The sequence below is a fragment of the Podarcis vaucheri genome (assembly GCF_965113315.1).
Source record: "Podarcis vaucheri genome assembly, chromosome: 2".
In the NCBI taxonomy this organism is placed as follows: domain Eukaryota; kingdom Metazoa; phylum Chordata; class Lepidosauria; order Squamata; family Lacertidae; genus Podarcis; species Podarcis vaucheri.
Window position 1 is genome coordinate 42,334,760 of NC_138760.1, and position 25,245 is coordinate 42,360,004.

A 25,245-nucleotide genomic window follows, 5' to 3' on the forward strand; every position below is an offset into this window, starting at 1 on the left:
AAACTCAAGCTTTCAAGCCTCTGGCATTGCCATAGGAACCGACTCCTAGGGGCAAGGTCCCTTTGCCCTCCCCAATAAAATAGCCCCCCTCCCAAGTTGATGGGCATTGTTATTCAACTGGTGTGCATGTGCCACGTCTTGTGATGGATTATGCAGGGTGGGGCATGTCTTCTCCCTCCCCCAATATTTTTTTCAAATTGGTACCTCTGGGCATTTGCTATTGGTTGGCAAAAGCAAGCAGAGAAAAAGATTGAGCATCACAAGCATATGAGAGATGGTAAAGCCATCTGGGCAAATTCCTTGAGCTCAGCAGACAGGAATATTCTGCACCTGAAGCATCCTTGGCGGCTGGCAGTCTAAAATAGATTAGATTGATTAAAAAAGAAAAAGCACAGGAGAAACCGACAGCAGAATGCCAGAACGGAATTTAATGGGCGGCGGAGGGGGGGAGAGATCAAAGTCGGGCGTGAGACCCAGCTGCTGTTGTTGGCATCATACCGTAATCCTCGGATGGACCACCCTCCTGGCGTTGCCAGCTAAGGAGAAGAAAAACACCATAGCACGGTGCATGAGGACATATTGAAATTGCGCCTTTCTGCCGCACGGGGGCGTTGCCCCCCCCCGCGTTTCCACCAAAATGCTTGGGACTACGTGACAGCTCTCAAGTCTACAATGAACGCTTGCAAACGGCGGGGGAGGAGGAGGGAGGACAAACAGGACTATCCCAAAAACAGGAGGAAAAAAGAAGAGCCCTCTGCACCTTACTTAGGAACCGTTCAGGACCCCGCGCTTGTGTCCTGGGCCGCTTCCCCGCTTCCTCTCTTGTCCTAGCCTCATGCACCAGCCTTTTGCCCTGGCGAGGTTCCCTTTCTCCTAGGGATGCCCTTTGTGACTTAAGTGAGTTTTGCAACAAGGTACGGTGCCTCTGCTTTTCTCCCTCTCTCTCTCCCCCCTCCCCCCTCCCCCTCCCTCATTCCTTTGCATGGTGGTCGTCCCGCTGTTGCAGCGAAGCGTGGCTCCTGCTCATGTTTTAAGAGGTTTTCCTCCCCCCCGGTTCTTCTGCATCTGCAGCCGCGAGAATCAGTGTCTGTCTGCCGGTTGCTTAAGATGTTATAATTGCTGGTTTTTATGCGGAATTTGCCATGATGACGATAATGATAAGGAGTAGATTGCTCTGAATTTGTGCCAGTCTCCATTAAGGAGGATCAGAACCCGGGACTCCCACAAACTGCCACACACGCAGCCAGTCTCGTTATGTAATCCCTGAGATCAACTGTTAACCCGGCTTGGCTATTCTTTTGAGGCAGCTATTAAATGCTTAAACCGAAAAGGAGACCCCACAGAACGCAGGAGATCTACTTCTGGTTTGATCATGGGAGGCCAGTTAAGCTGGGATCCAAAGCATGGTTTAACGGCTCTTTACTTGCAGGTAAACGTGTTTAGGGTTGGGCTGCTGAAGGCAGGGTTGCTTTGTCGTGCAGACAGACTGACGTGTCTTATGCATGCATGTGGGTAAACCCCGCTGGTTCCCATGAGGACATGTGGCATAAATAGCCCTCGTTATTAAGGGAACCAGGGCAGGTCGTTCTGCTCCATATTTCCGAATGTATGATGAGCTTGTGCACCAAATTATGTTTGCATTATGGATGGGTTTCCCCCAGAGGTATCCATTGCATTTACCAGGCATCTCTTAACCTTGGCTATTGCTGGCCAGAGGTAAAAGAGACTTGGCCAGGGAACAGCAGATGATATTGGTTGTAGCAAACAAGTAGGTACCAGCAGCCCTGGTACCCTGGGAACGTTTATATTCCGGTGTGTGTGTGTGTGTGTGTGTGATTCTTCACTTTGGTACCTCCCACGTGCTAAATAAATGCCGGCAAGCAATGAGTTGTCATAAATGACTCTTACCACCAAACAGCATTCTGAGATGATGGAGACTGCTGAACTGTACTAGATCTTCCCCCTTCGTAAAGGGGGGGGGGAGGATGTGAGATTCTGAAATTAAGGGCATCAGACATTTTCTGTGGCAGAAGGGATACCTGGGAATTGTAGCCATTGGTAGCATCAGCTCAAAATGCACATAATAGAGAACCCCTTTAAAGGCAGAAGTGAAGGGCAATTGCTAGCCTGGTGCTCTGAGCCCTTGAGAGAGAAAGCAGCAGTTGTAAAAACATGTCAAACTGAGTGGCGTGCATTTAGAGAACTCCCAGAGATGTCTTTTTGATTTGCATTTTTTACATCCTACATTTCGAAAGGAAGCTGTGCTATCCATATGGGAGAGGATTTGCCAAGTTCCTTATAGTCACTGAGCAAGGCAAAGTTGTATATATCTGAGGTGGTGCCCACACACACGCACACACACTTGTGCATCTTCCTGACTCACCTGTGTCACCCCGTGTCTCATCAATGCAGTGCTCCTGCCACGATGTCTGAAAACCATCTCCTTTCTCTCTCTCAGCTCCAGAGAGACATATTATGGCTATCAAGTTAAATATTTGTCTTGGTTTCATGGCAAGAGAAGCACGTTGTTGCCATTGTCTATATCGTACAATAAAAATATGCCACACTGGAGCTAATCACTGATAGGACACGGAACATATTGCATTGTGATCGCCTTTCCATGTCAGATAAGTTGACTGCTGGCACTTAGTGCCCTTTAGTCAGTTCTGCAGTATTTCAAAAGCGAAAGAGGTAGGGCTGTCAGCTGAGCAGTCAAGACGTCCCCCTTTCTCAGTTTCTCATTGGTTCCAGGAAGCCTTGTTCAAAAAGTAGTATTGTTTATAAGAGGGCTGGAAGGCAGTGTAAAGGGCAACCACCATCTCGCTTCTTCTCGTGCTTTTTTCTGTTTCAGGCAGGTGAAAAGCAGAGGCACTTGCTTCCTCTTCTACATCTCTTGGATACAAATATAAGAAAGTGATCCAGCAACGTTTGGCGTGAGGCTCGGCTTAGCAGCATATAAACCACACACCAAAGAAAATCGACACAAAGAGACCTACAAATGAAGTGTGAAAATTGCACCAAAAAGGTGAGTTGGTCATTTCCTTATATAATTCTAAGGTTGCACATGTGCAGAGAAGTAGGTGCCCTTGAACTGTGTGTGACTTATTCCTGAGTAAACATGCCTAGTGCTGGGCTTTCCAGTTGTAATCCTGTGTATCCTTAACTTGGGGAAAGCCCCACAGAACCCAGTGAGACATATTTCCAAGTGTGCAGTCAAAGGATTCCAGCAAGTTACACAGATTACTTGGATGTAAGGGTTTTGTTTTGGATTCCTCACCTTTTGCTTTATCTAAAAAGCAAAACCTTATTACTAGGCTGCCATGAGGAGTGCTCTCACGTCACCTCTCCCAACACTCAAATAAATTAAGATTCCCTTCTAAATTAAGGCAGTTCTTCTACATACAAAGGGAGTTGGGAAAGTCACAGTATTTTCATTTTTTTAAAGTATCAGTACTATTGAAAATACACAAACAGGTATATATCGTTACAGTTGACATGTTCTAGTAAGAAATAAGAGTCCATTTTTTCAATCAAGTTGCTTGCCTCACAATTTCAGTGAAATACATCAGTTAGTCTGTCCATTTCAGAATTTTAAGCAATCACCCTTTTATCTGCAGGAGAAAAGGTGTTTCCAGTGTCAGTCCTGCACTATCTTAGCAGCCAGCCGTGCTGTATTATAACAAGTTTTGAATGGTATTTTAGGCTATTTCGTTACTTCTTTTGTGGCCATTTTGCTGATTCTTTCCAAATCACCTTCTTGTTTACTTTATTATCAGTTAGCTTTGACAGGGCTGAGTGCTCAGATTCCTAGATATACACTTATGTGCTGGCTTTGCATTTTGTGCCTTTGCATTTTGCCCCGGGGCCTCTTGAGAACCAAACTTGCTCACAAACAGTACCTCTGTGTATGTATGGCTTAACCTTGAAAATATGTACTGTGCACGCAGGAGCTCGATAGGGCAGCCTACTTTGCACCACCTTCCCCAGCTTGTCAAGCCACCTAAGGAGGACAAATACCCCTTTTTGGAAAGCTATGTTTAGAGTGTTTTTATCACCTAGGAATAATAACTTATACTTTGCAGAGGGGGTAACTATATTGGTTTGTTGCAGCAAAACAAACAAAAAGGCACATTAAAGATTTGCATTTATTATGGTCTGGAGAAGATTGTCATAATAATAATTTTGCAGGCTTAAAGTTCGCCAAGAGCCTTTTCCCTTTCAACACAGAATTTGTTACTATTATTATTCAGGACTGTCAACCATGGATGTCTGAGTTCTCTGCTTCTCTGTTTTCACTCATTTCCACTTTGACTTGCACCTAGGCTTCTAACTAGACTGTTCTCTTTTCCTCTGTCTTTTCTCCCTTCCCTCCCCCGCCCCCACTTGACACCCTCTCTGTTGAGATTAGGGGCACAGGCTTATCTTTTTTTCTTTTCTTTTTTACTTATGTAAAGCACCCCAAATAACCACAACAATAATCAGACATGTCAACTTCTACCTGTCATTTGGTCTAAGCATACAGTGGAACCTCAATTGTCGAATGTAATCTGTTCCGGAAGACAGTTCGAGTTCCGAAATGTTTGACAACCCAGGCACTAAGGGAGAATGTCAATTTCAATAGTGAAAATTCAAAAACATGCCGCGGAAGCCATTCTACTTCCGAGGCACGTTCGAAAACCAAAGCAATTACTTCTGGGTTTTTGGCGTTCGAAAACTGAAACATTTGGCTTCCGAGACACTCGAAAACTGAGGTTCCGCTGTACTGGGAAAATGTAGCTCCCAGAAAATGAGGGTAGGCATAGAAATGTTCCATCCCATCTTGTTCTGGGCAGCTGCTTTGGTCAGTGATTTTGTTTGTTCGTTCCCAACTAAAGTCTATGATTTGTTTCAGGAATGTAGTAATAAACAGAAGAATGAAGACCGGCAAAATACACCAGCTGATGTTCTCAACTCAAATGGTGAAAATGAAGAGGTATCACTTTTGGTTTAATTTCTAGCAATATACCGTATTTTTCGCTCTATAAGACGCACTTTTCCCCTCCTAAAAAGTAAGGGGAAATGTGTGTGTGTGTTACGGAGCAAATGCAGACAGGAGGCTCTGCTCAGCGCTCCCTTTAAAGAGCCGCATGGAGTGTGTGTGTGGCTCTTGGGGGCTTTTCCCCCAGGAGGAAGAAGGGCTGCCCTTCTCCCTCCTCGGGGAAAAGCCCCTAAGAGCTGCACACACACTCTGCACACTCTTTAAAGGGAGCGCGGCTCTTGGGGGAGCCTTAGCCACTCGCAGTCTCTCCTAGGCAAGGGATGAGGGCTCCCCTTGCCCGGGAGAGGCTGCACGCGGCCAAGCAAGAAGCCAGGACAGCCAGCGGGATCACTGCATCTTATAGAGCGAAAAATATGGTAATCTACATGTACATGTCTATTCAGAAATGAGCACCCTTGGGTTCAATGGGCCTCACTCTCAGGTGTGTGAGGATAGGATTACATCCAATATCATGTTGTACCCAATCGTCTTAAACTTAGCCATGATGAGTTTTGTTGTCTTGGAGCCATTGTGGGTCCCCCCTCTTTCCTTGCACACTGCTGGTTTCTGGAAAACATTGCGGGTTTTTTTGTTAGACTGTGTGTTTATTAGAGTGTGCTTTACACAGTTGAAATGTTGCAACTGTTAACATCCCAATGATATGATCCATAAGGCAAATGCACATTCCAAAATGTTTAGAGGATTTACAATTAAGGTTCCACATTTTGAGTTCCCTGAATAACACTTACGCTAATTCGGGTTGATGGGAGTTGTAGTGCAAAACATCTGGATGGGACCAGGTTGGCAAAGGGTCACCTAAACCATCTAAGATGTCATTTCCTCAGCTCCTCGCACTAAATTAATTTGGAGAGCTTCATTGACAACAGTACTTGCCATTTTTTAAAAAATAATAATAATTGAAACATTCCTCTATGTACAAAACAATCTGTTACACAAAGGAGGAGCTGCCATTCTTATCATCACAGGGTTACAATCTATCCTTAATGCCAGAGGTGCCTCACTTCTGTATTCTTGAGTGCCATCTGAACCCCAGGCATTTGTCTAGGGGCTAGGAGTGTATTTTGCTGAGCAACGTGTCCCCGTCCCCCAAAGTAGTCAGGCTCAGTATCTGCCACTTAGCTGTAAGGACTTCACAGGTGTAGAGATATCTGCACTTGGGCATATAATGGTATTACTGACAAATACAAGAGCTATATAAAAATGCTAAGTATGGCTGCCTTGTATCTCTTGAAAATAGTATTATTTTACTTACGGGTAATATGCTTGAGTGTGATGTGGAGATTCAAACCCCCACTTAGCCACAAAGCTTATTGAGTTATTTTGGACTGATCACTGTGTCTAGGCCTAAACTACCTCACAGAGTTGTTGTGAAGGTTAAAGAGAAGAAAGAAGCACAAATACTTGAATTACAGGGCAGGGCAGAGGGGGCTCTGCCTTCTTCCTTTTTGTCATGGCTCCATAGCAACTATTTTCAGAAAACTTATGCAGAAGCCATGACTGACAGTGAGGATGGGAGTGTCAAGAAGAGGGGCTGCTTATGGATTTTATTATGGGCTCCTTTACCTTTTCTACTACAATTCAAGCATCACCCTCTAAGCTCCTACATATGTTGGCAAAGCCTTCCTTACCATTTTGAGAAGAATTAAGCTGGCTCAGTCTTTGACTTGCTGCTGTTTTTCCTTTTCAGAAAAGTGAATTCCATAAGTTGGCTAACGCTAAAATATTCCTTAGCGATTGCTTAGCTTGTGACAACTGCATAACATCCGATGAAGCAGTCCGAGTGTTCCAGCAGAATCAGAAAGAGCTCTTCCATGTACTGAACCTCAATAAGGTAAAAGGAATGGTGCTTGCAGGTACATGCATATGAAGAAAACATGCTGTCTTAACATGGAAGACTGAAACAATTGCTTGTTCCCATGAATCCCCCCTTCCTGTTCCCAAGTTCTCTTGCTCCATGCCATCTGCCTTTATTTCCAGACATTTTAATCCTCTGGGTTCTTTATTCCCAACTTTAAAGCTCTTCTCACGTCTTCTCTACTTAACAGCCTCTCCTTTTACCTATTTACGAAACTTCTCCTGCCTGTCTTCTGTTTTAGTCAAAAAAAAAAAATGTTGTTCCCAACTAGATCACCGACTTCCTTTTTAAGCCTTAGAAATAGTATAATCCCTTCGTTTCCCCAGGCACACGGTCTGGGTGGCATTTTTCATTCTCTCCTTTTTCCTACCACAGATCCAGTTTGTTGCTCAGTCTCATTGGCTTCCATTTTTAACCATCCCAACACCCACCTTTGTCTCTGACTGCTACAGTTCTTGTGAATTCTCTATTTCTCGTCTGGGTTATTGGGACATTATTGGGATTATTGGTCTCAGCCGTATCTGATCTGAAATCTTTGGCTTCCATCATAAGTTCTGATGCCTTTCTGGTTTTTATTGTTCACTTCATTCTCCTTTCTTCAGGTCTTGACACTGATTCCCTCTCTCTTCTGGCATTCATTTGACGATAACTTCATATCCAGATATTTTCACTAATTGCTCCACCCAGTGCTTTTTTTCCTAGAAAAAGTGGTGCCGGAGCTCACCATCAACACCTTCCTCATTCTCTTAGAATGGCAATAGTGCCTACCTGAGAGGTGCCAGAACTGAGTTCCTGTGAGTTCTAGCTGGAAAAAAATGTCCTGGCTCTGCCTTACCTATCCTCTTTCTTTCTCTGAACCTTATTATCCTCTTCATTCTTCTGGCAATCTTCTTCTGAAACCGAGTGGACAGGATTCTGTGCTCTTCTTGTGTTAGTGCAAGGACTTTGGGTTGCATAGTGGAACTTGCCCTCCCTCTCCTTGCCCTGTCCCCGCCCCCCGCTACATCCCCTACATCTGTTCTAGATGTTCCCTCAATCCTTTGGAGCAGATTTGGTGAGGGTGCATGCAGGGAGAGGAGGGGAACGTAGAAATACTTGCGCTAATTGATTACGGAACAAGTGTATTAGATATTGCCCGATATTCACCACCACCACCTCCACTCTCTGCATTTTTGCTTTGGCTGCTCTTTAACTTTGGTACTTGTTCCTTTCTGACATCCAGACAGCTCTCCCTTGGTTATCATTTTTAAAAGGCCTATTCTCCTTCTCCATCTTCTCTGCTTGATTTTCTTTTTCTCCTTTTCTCTCCACGATCTCCTATTGTTTCTTATCCTTAAATGAAAGTCTGTGGCAGGGATTGCTTCATATCTTAGGCTTTGTAGGTGTACGCTTCAGATACTCTAAGTGTATACCTAAAAATAACAAATGTGTATACTTGAAAATATATGAACTATGCAAACAAAACCAACACATTTTGCAGGTGTCATACAGGTGCAGTATTGACCGCCTTTCAATTAAATGTACCCAAAAAATGCTATCATTTAAAAAATGATAATAATAATGAAGAATTAAATGCCCTATATATTTTGAGCAGACTGCAAACTTCAGGAGATTTTCTTATTCAGTTAAGACATGTGACAGATTAGATCCTTTCCTTTATTAAAAGCTCTGTTCTATGTAAGAGGGCAGCAATTTTTTAAGAGATTCCTGAGACAGCACTTGTGACTTCTTTTCTCTGGCTAGTATTCTTTTCTGCTGCAGCAATAGTCCTCTTTATTTTAGTGTGATTTCATTTCCTAACGAGTTGTCTAGCTGTTTGCCTTTAGCTCTCTTAAGGTCAGAAGACAGAGGGTGCTCCTAGACAGGTGTTTATTATGGGATTAGTGCTGCTCATGCGTGCAAGGTTTTCGCAGCATCCGCATGATGATGCTGGCATCAAAATGCTAGCCAAGATTCTTCACTCCAGAGAGTGATGTATCTAGAGAGAAAGAGGGCATCATCAGTTCCATCACCAGGCCACTGCTCTGTGTCTCCTCAGCTGTGCGAACATGACTGCTGTGTGCCCATTTCAGGTTTTAAGGCAAAGGCAGAGAGTCACTTCTGAAGGGCTCCTTCAGCAAAGTAGCCTCTTCTAGGCCACCCTTCTACTTGGGTGGGCCTCTGGCTGCAGGCTTAACTGGTGGTGGTAGGAGCAGTAGCAACAGCAGACCTTCCAAGTGTCCCTTTCCCCCCAGGGATGTCTCTGATTTAGAGAAGCCGGTGCTGTTTCTGATTTGATCCTGGAATGTCCTGCTTTCCCTTAGGATGTCCCTATTTTCATTGGATAAATATTGGAGGGTATGGAGTTATCCAACCCCCAAGCTGTCTGAAGGGAATCCTGTATAGCAGTGGTTTTCAACCAGTGTGCAGTGGCACCCTGGAGAGCCTTGAATGATGGTCAGGGGTGTCACTAGCCTCTGTCCCTCTTTCTTTCTTTCTTTCTTTCTTTCCCTCCCTCCTCTAATGCCCTCTCATGTCTCTGCCTCCCAAAAACTTGTGTAGCTGTTTGTTGTAGCAGCCCTGCTGCCGTCACTGCTGCCTCCCAAGGTAAGGTCTCACATTCACCTTTGGTAAGGCTAGGGGCATCCTCTGCCCAGATCCCTGTGGGGCAGCGTGAGGAGGTACCTGTTGTTGAGGTGGGGCGGGGAGCTCAGAGATCAGGGGCGGCAGCAGCAGCTGCCCAGAGGACTCCCAAGGAGAGGGGAGAGGAGAGAGGAGAGAGGAGAAGAGGCTGAGGGAATACTCCGCAAGGGAGGGTGTTTGAAAAAGGGCGAGAGGGTGTCAGCTCTGCAGGCAAGGGGTGACATAACTGGGTTCCTGAGCCCCACAGGGGTGCTGCAGAAAGAAGGCAGTTGGTCAAGCGAGCTGTGGATTCAAAAAGGTTGAAAATCTCTGCGTATAGGGAAGTTGTTTTTTTTAAAAAAAAGTTTAATGTTTTATAATGTTTTTATATGTGTTGGAAGCTGCCCAGAGTGGCTGGGGCAACTCGATAAAATGTGCAGGATATAAATAGTAAAATTATCGTTATGGAATGGGACGCCCCTATTTTCATGGGAGAAATGTTGGAGGGTATGCAACAGTGAGGCTTACCTGGTGGTAGCTGGCCATTTGAATTTACCCACAGTGCCTCCAATATAGCAGTGCTCCAGAGGCACCATGGGAAATCAAAATATCAGCCCACAGTGGGGATCCGCCATTTGAATCTCACACAGTACCCCAAAGCAACATTCTATTACGGGCATTATGGGAAATGAAAATGGCCGCTCACTGCTACCACCAGCAGGTTAGGAGAGAGATAGAAAGGAGACCAGTTGCTACTGTAACATTTGCACTGTTTCCTTGTGTGAAGAAACAATTTGCTATATTGTAGTAATCGCCAGTTAAGGTGTTCTTCCTCTATTCTCCCCTTTCCTTAATATTGGAGGTGGGCAAAAGCACAGTACTCTATTTCCCACAAAGCAGGGTGGGGGCAGGAGAGGGAGACGTGAGATGGAAAATTGCCCACTTCCTTGAAAGCTTTTTTTGAAAAGCTGGATTAACCTGTGTCAGAGAGCAACTAATACAATGCAAGGAAGTCATCTGATGCAAAAACTATATACTGAACTGTTGCTGTAATGCACCTGTATGTTTTGTTGTGTATTGTTTTCCAGAAATGTGATACCTCAAAACACAAAGTGTTGGCAGTGTCTATATGTCCTCAGTCCTTGCCTTATTTTGCTGCAAAATTCAGTCTCACTGTTACCGAAGCAGCCCAGAGGCTATGTGGTTTCCTCAAAAGTCTTGGTAGGTTTGTTATGGTGAAAAGGGGGGGAAAAAAAGCCAAACACAGCGTTTTTCATTTATTTTTGCATTTTGCTTCCTTGGCAAACTTTTACAGCATGTGTCAGCTTGGTAAAATATAGGATTGTGAAACAATTGAGCAAGGGATTCATGGATGGGTGTGTGACCTGAGTCATTAACACATTGTGATATAACAGGGCACTTAGGAGAGTGAGGAAAGGGTGAGAACAGAACATAGCAAGTTTTTTGTGGGTATCGCTTATAAACAGGGAATGTAAAAGTGTGCTATGCTGCAACTGAGTGAGGGATGTGGAAGGAAGCTATCTCTAGTGTGGAATTTAGAATCCTCACGAGATTCCTGTGGAGATCATCAACTAGTGCAGGGATATACAATCAAGAACACAGGAAGCCGCCTTATATTAATAAATAAATAATAAATTATTATTATTATTATTATATTGGGACAGACTATTGGTCCATCTAGTTCAGTATTTGGCTGCAGTTCTATAAAGGGTTCCAGACAGGAGACATTGCCAGCCATGCCTGGCGATGCCAAAGATTGAACCTGGGACCTTCTGTGTGCAAAGCAAATCATCTACCATTAAGCTATGGCTCTTCTCCTAGAGGGAGAAAGATCGGGGTGGTATCTGCTGCCTCCACCCAACCACCTCATCAAACCTCCCTCAGTTCAAGGAGACATCTGCAAGGGGGCCTTGTATGCATTTGTGTGAGATGCACAGTCCTCCTCTGCTGCTGTGTTATAGTTCTCCAGCACTGGTGCTTCAAACGCCAGAAGGAGAGGGATTCCAGAGGTCAGGAATGAGCTTCTGCCTCTCAGGCACCTTTGTGTTCTTGTGCATGATTCCCATGTCCCTTCAGCACTTAAGGACCAGATCTCAGTAGCAGAGCAAGTGCTCTGTGTGCAGAAGGTCCCAGGTTCAGTGCCTTGCATCTCTGGTTGAAAAGTTTCTCAGACCACAAATTATGGGAAAGAGCTATAACTCTTTATTTTTAAATATGATAAAAAGGCTGGAGAACGTATGGAATTTATGCAAGGAAACAACCTATTTATTTCAAAACGAATTGTTTTTTTAAATAGTAACATGTTCTGAAAATTAATCTGGTGTTGTTTTATTGCTTGCCTTTCTTACCCGTTTTCCTCTAGGAGTGCATTATGTCTTTGACACTACAATAGCTGCTGATTTTAGTATTCTGGAGAGCCAGAAGGAGTTTGTGCAACGATACCGCCATCAGAACCAAGAAGAGCACGCCATACCCATGTTTGCTTCAGCTTGCCCAGGTGAGAAAGGCAGTCTTAGGCACATGGTTAAGTGTTACAGAGCAGTGAATCCACCATCTGTCCCTAACCCTGTCAGGTTGAACTGGCCAGAGCAGAAGATGGGCTTGTTTGTTGGACAGGATGGGAGTTCTTCCTTCTTTTTCACTATGCAGCTGCTCCACCTCCAGGATAACTCATTTGAGGCCTTTTTGCTTCTGCTGCTGACCTGAAAAACACCACCACTATTACTATTATTGACATTTGTGTCCCAGCCTAGTCCACGTTCCCGTTTCATTTTCACAACAATCTTGTGAGGGAGGTTAGGCTGAGTGTAAGTGACTGGCTGAAGGTCACCCAGTGAGTTTCATGGCTGAGTGGGGATTTGAACCCTGCTCTCCGAGATCCTAGTCTGATGCTCTGACCTGTCCTCCAGCCAGGTGCTCAGCCAGCCATTGGTAGCATTCTGCCAGCCAGAATGTTCCTGGGGTCTCCACTATGGCACAGCCCACCGGCTAGATCTCCATGTTAACTTGTGCCCACCTCCAGTCATCAACATGGGGCTAGAGGGTAGGGCTGAGCTCTTTTCAAGGGGTCACAGTTCAGATGGATGTTGTTTGGCTCATTTAGGCATGCTGAAGACACTGAGGTCTTGAAGCTTCGTTTCTGCTTTTTTGAATCTACTGCCTTCTTTGTTCTGGGTCCCTGGATTATACTGTGGCCCAAGAAAATCCCCTGCCTTTCCATTACGAAGCATGGGGCCAGTTTCACTTCTGCAGCCAGGTGGTGTGCAGCCCCAAACTCATGACTGATAGAAAGTCTTGTGGTGCTGCTGCTCCTCTTTGCTTACGGTGCAATATATATCTCACAATCACCCCCACCCAAAAGCATATCTATTACTTGCATGTGTTGATTTTTACTGCAAGACAATCAGGGAGGATGACTATGTGTTCTGGTTTCCTGACATCTTCCTAGGGCCTTCTTTTTTAAAAAAATAAAAATAAAAATCTAAATTAGAAAGACTAGCACGATCTTGTCAACCCCCGATCAACACATATATACCATATCCGCGATGTTGACATTGGCTCCTTGATTGCCATGGCAGCTCAACAAACAAATGTGCCATTATACAACACTGTAATAAAGACATCATTTTGTAAACACGCCAGAAATCTAGTTAATCTGGAAGGAGGTTTGCATGTTAAAATGTTCCTTAATTCCATCCGGGTCTCACTCTCCAGATGCAGATGAAATGTACTAATTTTCAGCAACATATATTTGCCTGGCATGCCACAGGAAGCACCACACAGAAGGAAATACATTGACTCTAGAGTAAGTGGATCTACTCCACTCTAGGTATATTTTGAAATAAGGGGGAACAGATAAAGGAATGAAAGGCAAAGGCTGTAAATTACATCCTAATTTGCAGATCTGTCTGTGCATATATTTTTTCTTTTATGGTTCTGCATTAAGTTGCAGCTGGTGAATGAAAGACCACTTGCCTACTTTGGGGCAGATAAAAGGCAGTGTTTCAAGCACTGCTGAGAAATCCTGGTCTTTTGAACAGGACCTATGCAGAAACAGCAAGTGAGTGATTGCCTGGAATAGTCAAAGCTTTATCATCCACATCACAAAAAGAAGTGGGTGATTCCTAGAAATCTGAGTGTCTTTGGGGGAAGATCCCACCCCTGCATGCATAGTACTGCTGTCATTATTGTTAAGAATCCCTCTGAGTTAGTTAATATTTCCTTGTTGCACAAAAACTGAGGTCACATCCACACCATACAGAGCGCTTCTCTGCCATTCCAGCAGTCATGGCTTCCCCAAAAAAATCCTGGGAACTGTACAGTGGTACCTTGGGTTAAGTACTTAATTCGTTCCGGAGGTCTGTTCTTAACCTGAAACTGTTCTTAACCTGAAGCACCACTTTAGCTAATGGGGCCTCCTGCTGCCGCCACGCCACCGGAGCACGATTTCTGTTCTCATCCTGAAGCAAAGTTCTTAACCCGAGGTACTGTTTCTGGGTTAGAGGAGTCTGTAACATAAAGCGTATGTAACCTGAAGCATATGTAACCCGAGGTACCACAGTAGTTTGTTGAGGATGCTGATAGTTGTTCAGAGACCTCTACAGAGCTGTATTTCCCAGCACCCTTAAGAAACTGCAGTTCCCAGGAATCTTTGGGCAAAGCCATGACTCTTAAAGAGGATAACAGTGCTCTGAATGAATGGATTGTGGTCTTAGATTGCGACTTCCGTGCTGAATCTCCCCTCTCCTCTTTCACTCCCAGTGTGGGGCTATGGGCAAAAGCAGGAGGGCTCTGGTTACAGCAAGTCCTCTGCACTCCAGCTTCCCTGCAACTGGATTTTTCAAGTTCAGCTCTTTAGTCAATGACTGTGCAGAAAGGGCCTAGGCTAGGCGTTCGTGTGGGGAGTAGATAAAAGTCTCCTGGGGCCCGGTGGCTCATGCTCCAAGTCTATTTGCATATCTAAACAATGACTAAGGCAGACTGTGAGGCTGGAGTTAATTGACTGAACTCTGTCTGTTTTTCTTCCTGAAAAATAGATACGTGGAGGTCAACCAACCTATGAAATGACTCACGCTATAAACAGGAAAGCTTAGCTTTGGCTCATTAAACTCCACCAAGGTTTGTTAGATTATAACACACATTATAATAAGGCACAGAGGGTTTCTTTAAAGAAAAAAGAAAGAACTCAGCTTCATTGGCACAGTACCAAGATGAGTCGTGCTGCAAATGGCAGGACCTGATAGTGCATTGATGGAGACCTGTGGTCTAAAATGACACCAGCCAGAAAACAATTGTCTCAATGTATCTCACCCTTGTTCAGGGGTTTCTGTGCATCTTAACATACAGCTATGTATCCAGACATGTCAGAGGTCAAGGAATTCATTTGCCTGTAGATATGGGAGGCTGCAGCTGAAAAGGACTAGGATGAGGGATAAGGAAAGCAGAGTGTGGCGCTCAGATAAGCTGCTGCTGACTGTTAATCGTAGCTTTCACAGCAGCCATCTCTGACCTGGTCTCCTCCTGATGTTCTGGATTTCAGCTCCCATCAGATCCAGCCAGTGCTGTCATATGAGGAGGGTGGCTCCACTGGTGGATAGATTCTCCCTTCCACAAAATATTAATGTTCAATAATCCAGCAGTGAACAGGTTTCAGCTGCCATGTTAGCCTTGACATGAGTTCCCCAGAAGTTAAGCCATTCTGGAGCTGGATGGGAGGTGGCTGCACCATAGAAACACAGCTGAAACCACTCAGTGCTTGAGCGCCACTTTTTAAAGGTACAAAATTGTTTGCTTTTTAAAGTAGACTCTGGGCAGTTACCATGGTGGGTCCTTCTGGGGCACTGGAGCCCCATCATCTGCCTGACCCTACTTTGCTGTGTTCTGGGAATAGGAGATGCCACCATTAATGAGACAACCAAACCTGCACTCTCTGTTCCATCATGCTGTCCTGCAGCAATGGCAGCACCAGACTGCAGAGAGACAAGATAGGAAAATGTTAGCCTGGCTCTTATGCAATAGGGACAAATGCTTTCCACCCACTATTCAGATGGAGAGCAATGCAGCTGACAGATCTGATTGGCTATGCCACGCTGTTGCATCATGTTCACTATGTGGTCCCTGATTATGTGGGATCTTGCAATGAAGGGATCTTTGGTACCTAAGAATTGGTACCAAAGGAGCAGTGGATCAAGTCTATAAACAGGCATGGGGGGAAATGTGAAAGATCACATTTCTGGGGGACTTGCCACTCCTCTTGTAAACAATTTTTTCACTTCAAAGTGTTTGCAGTTAAAATTCAGCACAGCCCTAATCCTGTCACTCTGTGGCTACCGAGGACAAAAGGCCATTGGGGGCCAGGAAAGACCATGTAGTTTATACATCTTCCAGAAGCAGGTGGGGTCCAGGGGCAGTGGCTGAGGAACTTAAGAGGAGGAACTAGAGGACTGCTGCCACCGCCCCCAAGTATCTTGCTGCTGACGCTTTTGACTCACTTTGTCCAATGGTAGAGCAAAACATAGCAGCTCTTTTGCTTGGGATGTACTCCAAGAATAGCTGGTACAGTCCACACCTCACCCCAGTAATGTACAGTGGTACCTCTGGTTACGAACGTTTCTGGTTACAAACGCTTCTGGTTATGAACTCTGCTAACCCAGAAGTAACTGCTCCTGGTTGTGAACTTTGCCCCAGGATGCGAATGGAAATCGCGCACCAGAGGCCCCATTAGCGAAAGTGCGCCTCAGGATAAGAACGGTTTCAGCTTAAGAACAGACCTCTGGAATGAATTACCGTAAGTTCGTAACCAGAAGTACCATTGTACCTCAATAAGCATCCACAATTGATTTGGGGGTAGGATACATACCTCATTTCCCCCCACAATAGTCCTCACAAAATATGAGCAGACAAAGGCTCAGATCCAGGGACTTATGTAGGAAAGCATTTCTGCCCTTGCACTCCCCCCCCCGCAAGGTTCAAATTGGGCAAACCGGATGCACTTAACGCTGTACTTCAAACATTGACATTTGTACATGTTTTTATATACTGAGGTTCTATCATTGGGTGGGTGGGGAGTGAGATTTGAAGTCCTTCTTAAAAGTGAACAAGGCTATGCAATGACATTGGAGATAAAAAGTTATGGAAAGCAAAAAAGATTATATTCCACGAACCTCATTATCAGGTCAGCGTAATAAAGTGAGTCAAATGAGGAATGTTCTAAAGCACTGGCTGAATGTTTAGTCAATAAGGGAGCTCATGTTATCATTCCTCCATTTTTCATTATTTATCCTGCTTTGACTGACGAACTTTCTGCTATAATTCTCAACCTTTCCTTCTTTTGGTTCTGCTCCCTTAATTCTAGGCTGGATCCAGTATGCCGAGAGAGTCCTCTCCAGTCTAGTGACGCCACACATTTGTACTGCAAAGTCACCACAGCAGATCATGGGCTCCCTTGTCAAAGGTTATTTTGCCAGGCAGCAGGTAACTTAACTATTCCTTGTATTCTCTGGACAGATAGGTGTGTCATGTGTTGTGTGACGGGTGACACAGCTTCAGCTGGCTCCTCCAGAGTGCTTGGCCTCCTCCAAACTGTGCAACATACTGCAGGCCCCCTCAATCTTGGGGGCCTCCTGGCGCCTCTGGTTGTGGCACCCACACTATGTTCCCTGAACTAGACCTCTGTTGTTGAGCAGGTGAGAACCTTATAGGAGAAGGTGTTGTTAGTTCCTGTTTTGCCACTGAGCAGCTGCTTGGAGTCACAGGACTCTGTTTACATTCCTGGGATTCCATACTATTGGAAGTCTCACGGGAAGGGAGACGGGATGTGACGTTAGTGGTTTCCTGTTTCCTTTGTTCCTTTGTTCAGTTGCTCTCTGCTTTCATAGAGAGAGGATGTTTTTTCTGTCTCCGTAGCTTAGAAATAAAACTCTTTGCAATGTAGCCCAAACCTCTCGTCTCTTTCCTGTGCTGGAAACTCTGCAGACTCGGGGAACGTGCCTTGGAGCCTCATCAAAGGCTCAGGTCATTAAACACGTCGGGAGGCGATTCCGAAGGCTCGGCTCAGAGGAAGATGAGGCTTTATCAGCTAGGCTGAGCTGAGATTCCGACAGGTGTTCCCCCAGGCATCCCAGACCATGTGCGGCCTTCAAGGTCAAAACCAGCACCATGGATTTAGCCTGCAAACTGACTGGAAAAGCAAAGGAACTGACATAAAACTGGGTTATAAGTGTCCTATGAGCGACCTTAGGCAAAAGCTGTGCCACCGCATTCCGGATCAGCTGACTTTTCTAGATATAGAGTTTTGCCAGTTTCACTTCCACTAGCAAAAGCAGCCTTTTTTATTTTAAAAAATCCAATTTGAGGAAGTTGTGCTCTGAAGTGTTAATCTGTGAAATGCATGGGATATTTGTTTGACTGTTTTTTTTTTTTTTAAAGCAATGTTGCACTTCAAAGAAAAAGATAGAATGACCTTTGGTTAACCTACAAAATAAGGAAAAGGAGAGTGAGTTAATAATCCTCATTAGTTATATCACTGAGGCCACAGATACAAAAACCAAATATCTATACCAAGATGGCTCAGATTCTGTACTAAGAAGTCAGCAATCAACTTGTGACATACCACTGTACATTCACACAGCCCTGCTATAGGTGCCTGTGATACCCCCTTAGCCAGTTGAAACATGGCTATGGCAAGAGTCTCAGATAAGTTAGCGAGGAGGCAGAATTGCATTTTTCCACTGATAAATTGTTTTATTAATGGGAGCATGTGATTTCTCCACTACAGATATGCTGGTTGAGAGAAAAGACAGTTGTCGTACTCCTATAGCAGCTGAGTAACAGCTGTATGAGGAAACAGTACTCTGGGAAGGCACACAAAGTTCCAATCTAATATGTCCAAACTGTGTGAATAGCATCCTGGAAAGGTGTTTTTAATCCAGTGTGTCCCCAAATGCTTTTTGCTTTTCTTTCAATATGTTTGTTTTCTTCATCCATCAGAATCTGTCCCCTGATAAAATTTTCCACATAATTGTGGCACCTTGCTATGACAAGAAGCTAGAAGCCTTGCGAGAAGATTTCCACACCCCTCTGTACAATTCTCAAGATGTTGATTGTGTTTTGACGTCAGGTAGGCATTTTCCATCCAACATGCTCCTGTTGCTATTTTATTCAGTTTTTTCCCTCTCTTTTTTTTTTAACACAGGCAATGAAATTAAAACCAAACATAGCAACAGAGCCACCTCCACAGCTGGAGCAGGGTGTTTGGGGAGGGAGCTGAGAGGCACTAGGGGAAATATGGGGAGGAATGCCCCTGTTGTGGAAAAAATGTGGTAGGTCTTTGTAGAAAACGAGATGCTGGACTAGATGGGCTTTTGGTCAGATCCAGTTGAGTTCTTCTTATGTCATTAGCTAATATATCAGAGCATATCTAGAATGTCTGGAGTGTCACATTTACTGCCTCTAGAAAACTGATTCTCCCCCACATTCCTGGTTGTATCTCTGTGGGCTTAAGCATCAACTTAATTTCCCCTCTACAGGTGAAGTGTTCCAGATAATGGAGCAGAGCAAAGTATCTTTGAGAGAAATAGCTGAGGTGGCCTTTGATACCCTGTAAGTAGCATTTGTGAGATGCTTTTGTTTTGCTGAAAACATCTTTACATTAGGTTAAATATATATGCATACATAAAATCATGCGCGGGTGGCGCTGTGGGCTAAAGCCTCAACGCCTAGGGCTTGCCGATCGAAAGGTCGGCGGTTCGAATCCCCGCGGCGGGGTGCGCTCCCGCTGCTCGGTCCCAGCGCCTGCCCACCTAGCAGTTCGAAAGCACCCCCGGGGGCAAGTAGATAAATAGGTACCGCTTACCAGCGGGAAGGTAAACGGCGTTCCGTGTGCGGCTCTGGCTCGCCAGAGCAGCGTTGTCACGCTGGCTACGTGACCCGGAAGTGTCCCCGGACAGCGCTGGCCCCCGGCCAATAGATGTGAGATGGGCGCACAAACCCCAGAGTCTGTCAAGACTGGCCCGTTCGGGCAGGGGTACCTTTACCTTTACCTTTAAAATCATGACCACTTATCACATTTTTTGACAGGCTATAATTTTGTGATTTTGGAAGGACACATGGCAAAGTGGTTTTCTTCAGCCTGTTATTGTAAAAAGGCTGTGTATCCGCAGAGCCAGCTCCAGGGGTTTTTTTGTGGCCCTGGTCACGTTGACTTGGGTGACTGTGTCTCCCACCGCCAACCACCCCCTGTCATTTGGGCTGCCCACCTACAGTGCTGCAGCAATTCTATTCCCTCTCTGTGGTTTAGTAATATACTTAAATGGTTTTAGTTCTTGGCTGGTAACCACTAGAGCACAGATATACACCCATTAAGCTCTGTTGCGGGATCTCCATTTCTTCAAGGTGAGCCTGCTCTTCACCTTCTTGCTTTCCTCCCTTGTTTTATGAGGTTTGATGGGGTAAAGGAGGCTGAGTTAATCCGTCATGATGGAAGGAAGTCTGATGGTTACCTGGAGCACATATTTAAATATGCTGCCAAGGAGCTCTTTGATACCGAAGTGAAGGATGTCGTATACAAAGCGTTAAAGTAAGTTGCACATCTGAATTAAGTTTATCAGAAAAGCTGATTCAGAAAATTGGTACATTTGGCCTCTTCACATGTTGCATTGCAGCAAAGGTAGCTTTTTACCACTTTTACACACAGCAGAAAATGATGGCCTGTCCTGGTGCGTGGACCACTAAGGGTGTATCACATGTCAGGTGAAGACCTATTTAACCCAGGCATTTTAAATGCTGATGATCATATAGATATACATGCACACATAGTATTTAACATTTATATATACTGTTGAACCAATGGTGTCAGCTATTAGTGGGCAACCCTGTTATCAAGGGCACTGCAGTCCAATTGTGGCTATGCTTCAGGCTGGAAAAAGGGGGCCTTTCCCCCAGATAAAATGTATTCCTGACCATCAGGGCCAGACGCAGCAATGTGAAGTCTACCCTTTTCATCCACGTACCTGCGGCGACCCCCCTCCCTGTGTGGAAGACCCAGCCAAGAATTTCCAGTTGTCCCCCAAACTAATGCTGCAGACAGTAGCATTGAGCATCTTTTCTGTGTGTCTTTTCAGAAACAAAGACTTCCAGGAGGTCACATTGGAAAAGGATGGCGAGACGGTGCTACGCTTTGCAGCTGCGTATGGCTTTCGAAACATTCAGAATATGGTCCTGAAGTTGAAAAAGGGAAAGTGCTCCTACCACTTCATAGAAGTTTTGGCCTGTCCTGGAGGTAACAACAAATCTTAAGAGATTACCGCCCCCCACCCCCCACATACCGGCAGGTGTACAATAGACAGGTTAAGGTTCTAGCTTCTGTCCTTTGTTGGTTTTGAATGGATTGCAGGTTTTTCAAAGACCCTGCTCAAAGTCAAAATGCTGCATTATATCTTCAGCTGGGACCTGTAACAAAGCGTTGCAGTGTGGAGTGTTCCTGTCCAGCCAGCCAGCTGAACCCTTTCTCGAGATACTCCAATGTCCCCCTCTCCAATTCTTAATATTTTATAGTCACTGAGCATGCTCAGTCCTGGTTGTACTCTTTGCAGCTTTGTTTTGTTTTTTGCACCCTTGGGGTTTCCTCCCCCCTAAATATTTTTGGGCAAACTTTGGACTCCCCACCCCCTCTCAGTTCTCAGTAGCCCCGGTTTGGCTACAGAGCAGTCTTAACTGAGCACCAGATTTTGCTATTCACGTATATTATGATTCCTTTGCTACATGTTTTGTAGTTGTTCGTTTTTTAAAAATACCTAGAATTCTATTTTACTCAGTGTTTGGGGTGCTGTGCGCAGTGTCACTCAGTGGACACAGCGTTATGTGGTGGCCTCATTTACGGCAAAGTAATAAAAGAACAGCATCTGATATACTCCAGTACTAAATTTCCACTGGGTTTTGGTGTTGGAAAATGTAGAAAGGTGGTTGATCGGTGTTCCCCATTTGCAATGGGAGATGATTTGCTGCAGCTGGTTTGGAATGACTTTAATACTGGACTTCTTACATTGTGCTTTGTAGGATTTTATCATTATAATAATAAGTTTAAGTGTGTGAACAGTCCTGAGGGTTATTTATTGTGAAGGGTGGTACAGAAATGTATTGATTGATTGAATAAATAAATAAATAAATAAATTTATAATAAATACCATATTTACTTGAATCTAATGCTCACCTTTTTTGGCCAAATTACATTGCGAAAATTAAGGTGTGCATTAGATTCGATGGCACATTTACATTCGCCAGCCAATACTTTTTTGGTTTCAAGGTTCTGAAAACTGAGGTGCGCATTAGATTCAAGTAAATACAGTAAATGGGAAGAGATGGAAAAGAGGAGAAGAGGGAAACTGCTTTAGGGAAACCTAACCATTGTCATTATTAAATCGGTAAGGCTTAGTTTCTCCAAAAAGTGTGCTAAAGGTATAAAAGGCTGGAATGAACAATGTATGTTGCTGGTCTGTAGACATGATGGGAAGACATGATGAGAAGACATGCTGGTCTGTCTTCCTTCCCCATCCACCTACTACACCTGCCTCGTTTAGACACCCACCCAAGGGTGTCATGTTCAAATAAAGGCCTATGTGCATAAAGTCCAATATACATGGGCTCGGATCATATGGTCGATTCCTGAATTTTATTTGGGCTAGACAGCTCAATCTGAGACTGTGCGTATTGGGTCTTGTGTGCAAACCCCCTTTGAACATGCCACCCTCATGTGAACATTCAGGGATGTCAGAAGTGCAGGTAGACCTAATGCATGGCCAAGGAAGGAACCCTCCTGCTCCCCACCATGCCAGACCAGAGACAGCTGTTGTCTGACCCAGGCCGATGTGTTTCTCTACCTAAGCAAGCCAATTCTCTCTCCCGGCTTTGGCCTTCCACTCTTAGGGTGCTTAAATGGAAAGGGTCAGGCTCAGACTGAAGATGGAAAACCAGACAAAGCCCTGCTCAGGCAGATGGAAGATGTCTACGCCGCAGTTCCTGTCCGGCTTCCTGAAACCAACAGGCAGGTACAGAAGCTCTACCAGGAATGGCTGGATGGGATGGACTCCATGAAGGTCCAGGAATCATTACATACAAAATACAGCACGGAAAAGCCAGCTGCCAATAATCTGGATATCAAATGGTGACCAATCAAAGGGCAAGACTTGCAGTAGGTTTGTTGTACATAGAGCGTCGGCAACTATTCTATGCAACTGGAGACGGAGGTACTGCTTAAATATGTGAACATTACAAAGAACTGGAACTGCCTTTGTTCTCCACTGGAATTGTGTAGAGTTCAATTGTTGCTTGAGTCTGTGTATATTTGGAATGTCTTTATTTAATCGGAGCCTGATACTGTCTGTGTGTGCGTCTGAGGACCTTTTAAGAGGCACAGTGAGTCTCTAAACTCCCAACAGAGGTACATTGGTATAGAATAAATTTACCAGAATCTGGGCATGTTGCAATGTGCTTTGATCCTGACTCTTAGTACGCAAATCTTTATGCCAAGAATCCAGTGCCATGGATTTTACTGCTCTCAGAAAGGTGTTGTGTTAGGTTTACAGTTTATCTAAGGCTTTTTATCATTACCAAACATCATATGCTACCAAAATATGACAAAACAAACTAACCAGTGATGCCATTTCCACTGTTCACATCTACTACTTTGATGCCAGTCAGATTGGGTGGCACAAAGAAAGAAACTTTGCCCCCTACCAGTAATTAATTTCCTTTTTATCAGCTTTAATATCATCTTGTGTGATTCCTTTGAAAAAGTAGAAACTGCTTCCTGTTCTCTCGTTTAATTGCCTTGCTTCTGTGGATATTTCTGGTCTGCTTTGGAGATAAAATAGGTATCCTGGTCATCTAGAAAGAGCAAGGCACATGGGTGGCTGAAGATGGTAGCAGTCATGGGGGAAATTATCAATCCAGGTGGTCAAAAGGTAAGGCAGCAGGTTCATATAGGATCACTGGGCCAAAGTTGCAGAGGTGAGCAAGTCTAATCCAGTGGATCTAGAGATTAAGTTATTCAGTCACAAAGGCAGCCAAGTCCAGTCCAGGAAGTTAATACACTTTTTGGCACTCAAGCCTGCCTAATAGCAAAGTCCTATGTGACACCTAAGGCAAGGATGTTTCAGCAATTTCTTCCACTGGTATCAAACCCACTCATTGGCAGATTCTGCTTAGGTCAGATCCTGATATCTGTCAAGACTAATCGGATTACACCCATGAGATTTCTTGATGAGTGACTAAGGCTGCCCTTATTTGGGATTCTTATTGAACTCAGTGTGACTTACTTCCTAGCAGACATGCATAGAACTGTGCTGTAAGTAACTACAGAACTACCAAGCACTGCCAATGTACAGCCTTTGTCTGAATAAATGGGGGAGACCAATGCATGATCACTGAAATATATGGAGGCTGTACACCAGCAGTACTTGACGGATCATGCCACAAAACTGTAATTCTAAACAGTATCCTTATCTTGCTCTGGAATACAATTTCCTCTCTTCCCGCAATATTATCCCCACTTGGTTGCACTGTTCAAAAACAAAACAAAAGATGAGGTCTTTGTCTGTACTTCCATTATTTCTTTTATTTTATCAAATGTTTCAACAATGATCGTCCCCCACCCGTCTCTTAAAAGTTTTTGCTATAGCTTTGGCTTCTTCCATAGCTCCTCCTTTGTTTAGTTTTCCAATCTTAACACACAAAAATACGGGTATGCTTTGTTGTAATTTTTACTGAGAAATGCAAATCTTGAATGACCATCATGCAAAAAAACCCACACAAGCAAGATGAGACCTTAAGGCTCTGATCTGTGCATGGTAAAAATATAACCCTCTGATTAGAGGACATTGGTGCTTCACTCCTCTCAAAGTGTCTGTCTGAATTCTCAGCCTGCCTCCCAGGAAAGGCAATGAAATCCTTGAGCCTGGGAGACGCTGACTAGTAGAGAGGTGTGAGATATGTTATCACGATAAATGGACTCAATATCTGACATGGGGCAGTCCTATGATTTGGACATTTGGGTCTCATCTCCTTTTGCAGCATAGAAGAGGTGTAATCTGTGTTCCGTGTGCATGGATTTGAATACATACATAAAATAAGATTGTATATATCTCAATCATCTTATACTTGCGTCTGTATAAAAAGAATAAAATGAAGCTTAAAACTGGTGCAGAAGTAAAACACTTCTTGAAACCTACCTCTGTGCTAGGAAAGGCGCTCAGAATGGCTGAGGGATCCTGGGCATGCTACTGCATTAAAATAGAAAAGGTGTGTCCACATGGCACATTCTCAGGGCATCAGATGCCTTATTGCAGTTTGTTCCCTTCAGTATCTCTACACACACACACACACACACACACACATATTTCTGCCTATTGTGATATCAGGGTGGGCACGCAGGATGCACAACTAGCTTCCAGTTTCATCATGAGGGCATCCTGGAGGGGGATAGATAGTGGCCTTTCCTAGGGATATTTTCTACATACCCAGTTGTGGTCTGCCATGCTGAACAGAAGCAAGAGAAGCTTCCATGTGGATGTACGCACAATGCCCAAATTCCTGTAGTGAGGCATAAGCACAGCTTTCAGTGTCTTCAAATTATGCTGACAATGTAATTTATTTAAATTTTGCTTCATTCATTAGGATGCCTTCAAAATGTGTTGAGCGCAATTCTAGCCTTACAAGTCCACTGTATAGTTTTTAT

General features: G+C 44.4%; 1 protein-coding gene across 3 annotated transcripts; it reads left to right on the forward strand.

Annotated features, from left to right (window-relative positions):
- Positions 1 to 632: 632 nt before the first annotated feature.
- On the forward strand, positions 633 to 24,709 carry NARF (nuclear prelamin A recognition factor). 3 transcript variants are annotated; one of them, XM_082204210.1, is made up of 12 exons: positions 633 to 914; positions 2,852 to 3,025; positions 4,892 to 4,972; positions 6,726 to 6,869; positions 10,583 to 10,715; positions 11,878 to 12,012; positions 16,870 to 16,988; positions 18,504 to 18,633; positions 19,043 to 19,115; positions 19,954 to 20,091; positions 20,636 to 20,793; positions 22,437 to 24,709. In XM_082204210.1, the coding sequence occupies exons 2-12, from the start codon at positions 2,999 to 3,001 to the stop codon at positions 22,676 to 22,678; spliced, it is 1,380 nt and encodes a 459-aa protein (XP_082060336.1). In that variant the 5' UTR covers positions 633 to 914; positions 2,852 to 2,998; the 3' UTR covers positions 22,679 to 24,709. The 3 variants fall into 3 exon arrangements, with proteins under 3 accessions (XP_082060336.1, XP_082060338.1, XP_082060337.1); XM_082204212.1 differs by having other exon boundaries at positions 633 to 897; XM_082204211.1 differs by lacking the exon at positions 633 to 914 and adding an exon at positions 1,070 to 1,429.
- Positions 24,710 to 25,245: the final 536 nt, after the last annotated feature.

Bases quoted from the DNA above. Each gene is read 5' to 3' on its own strand.
- NARF (XM_082204210.1), top strand. From the start codon at position 2,999: ATGAAGTGTGAAAATTGCACCAAAAAG. The intron at 6,870-10,582 runs GTAAAAGGAATG...ATTGTTTTCCAG, and splicing joins ATGTACTGAACCTCAATAAG to AAATGTGATACCTCAAAACA. The intron at 12,013-16,869 runs GTGAGAAAGGCA...CCTTAATTCTAG, and splicing joins GTTTGCTTCAGCTTGCCCAG to GCTGGATCCAGTATGCCGAG.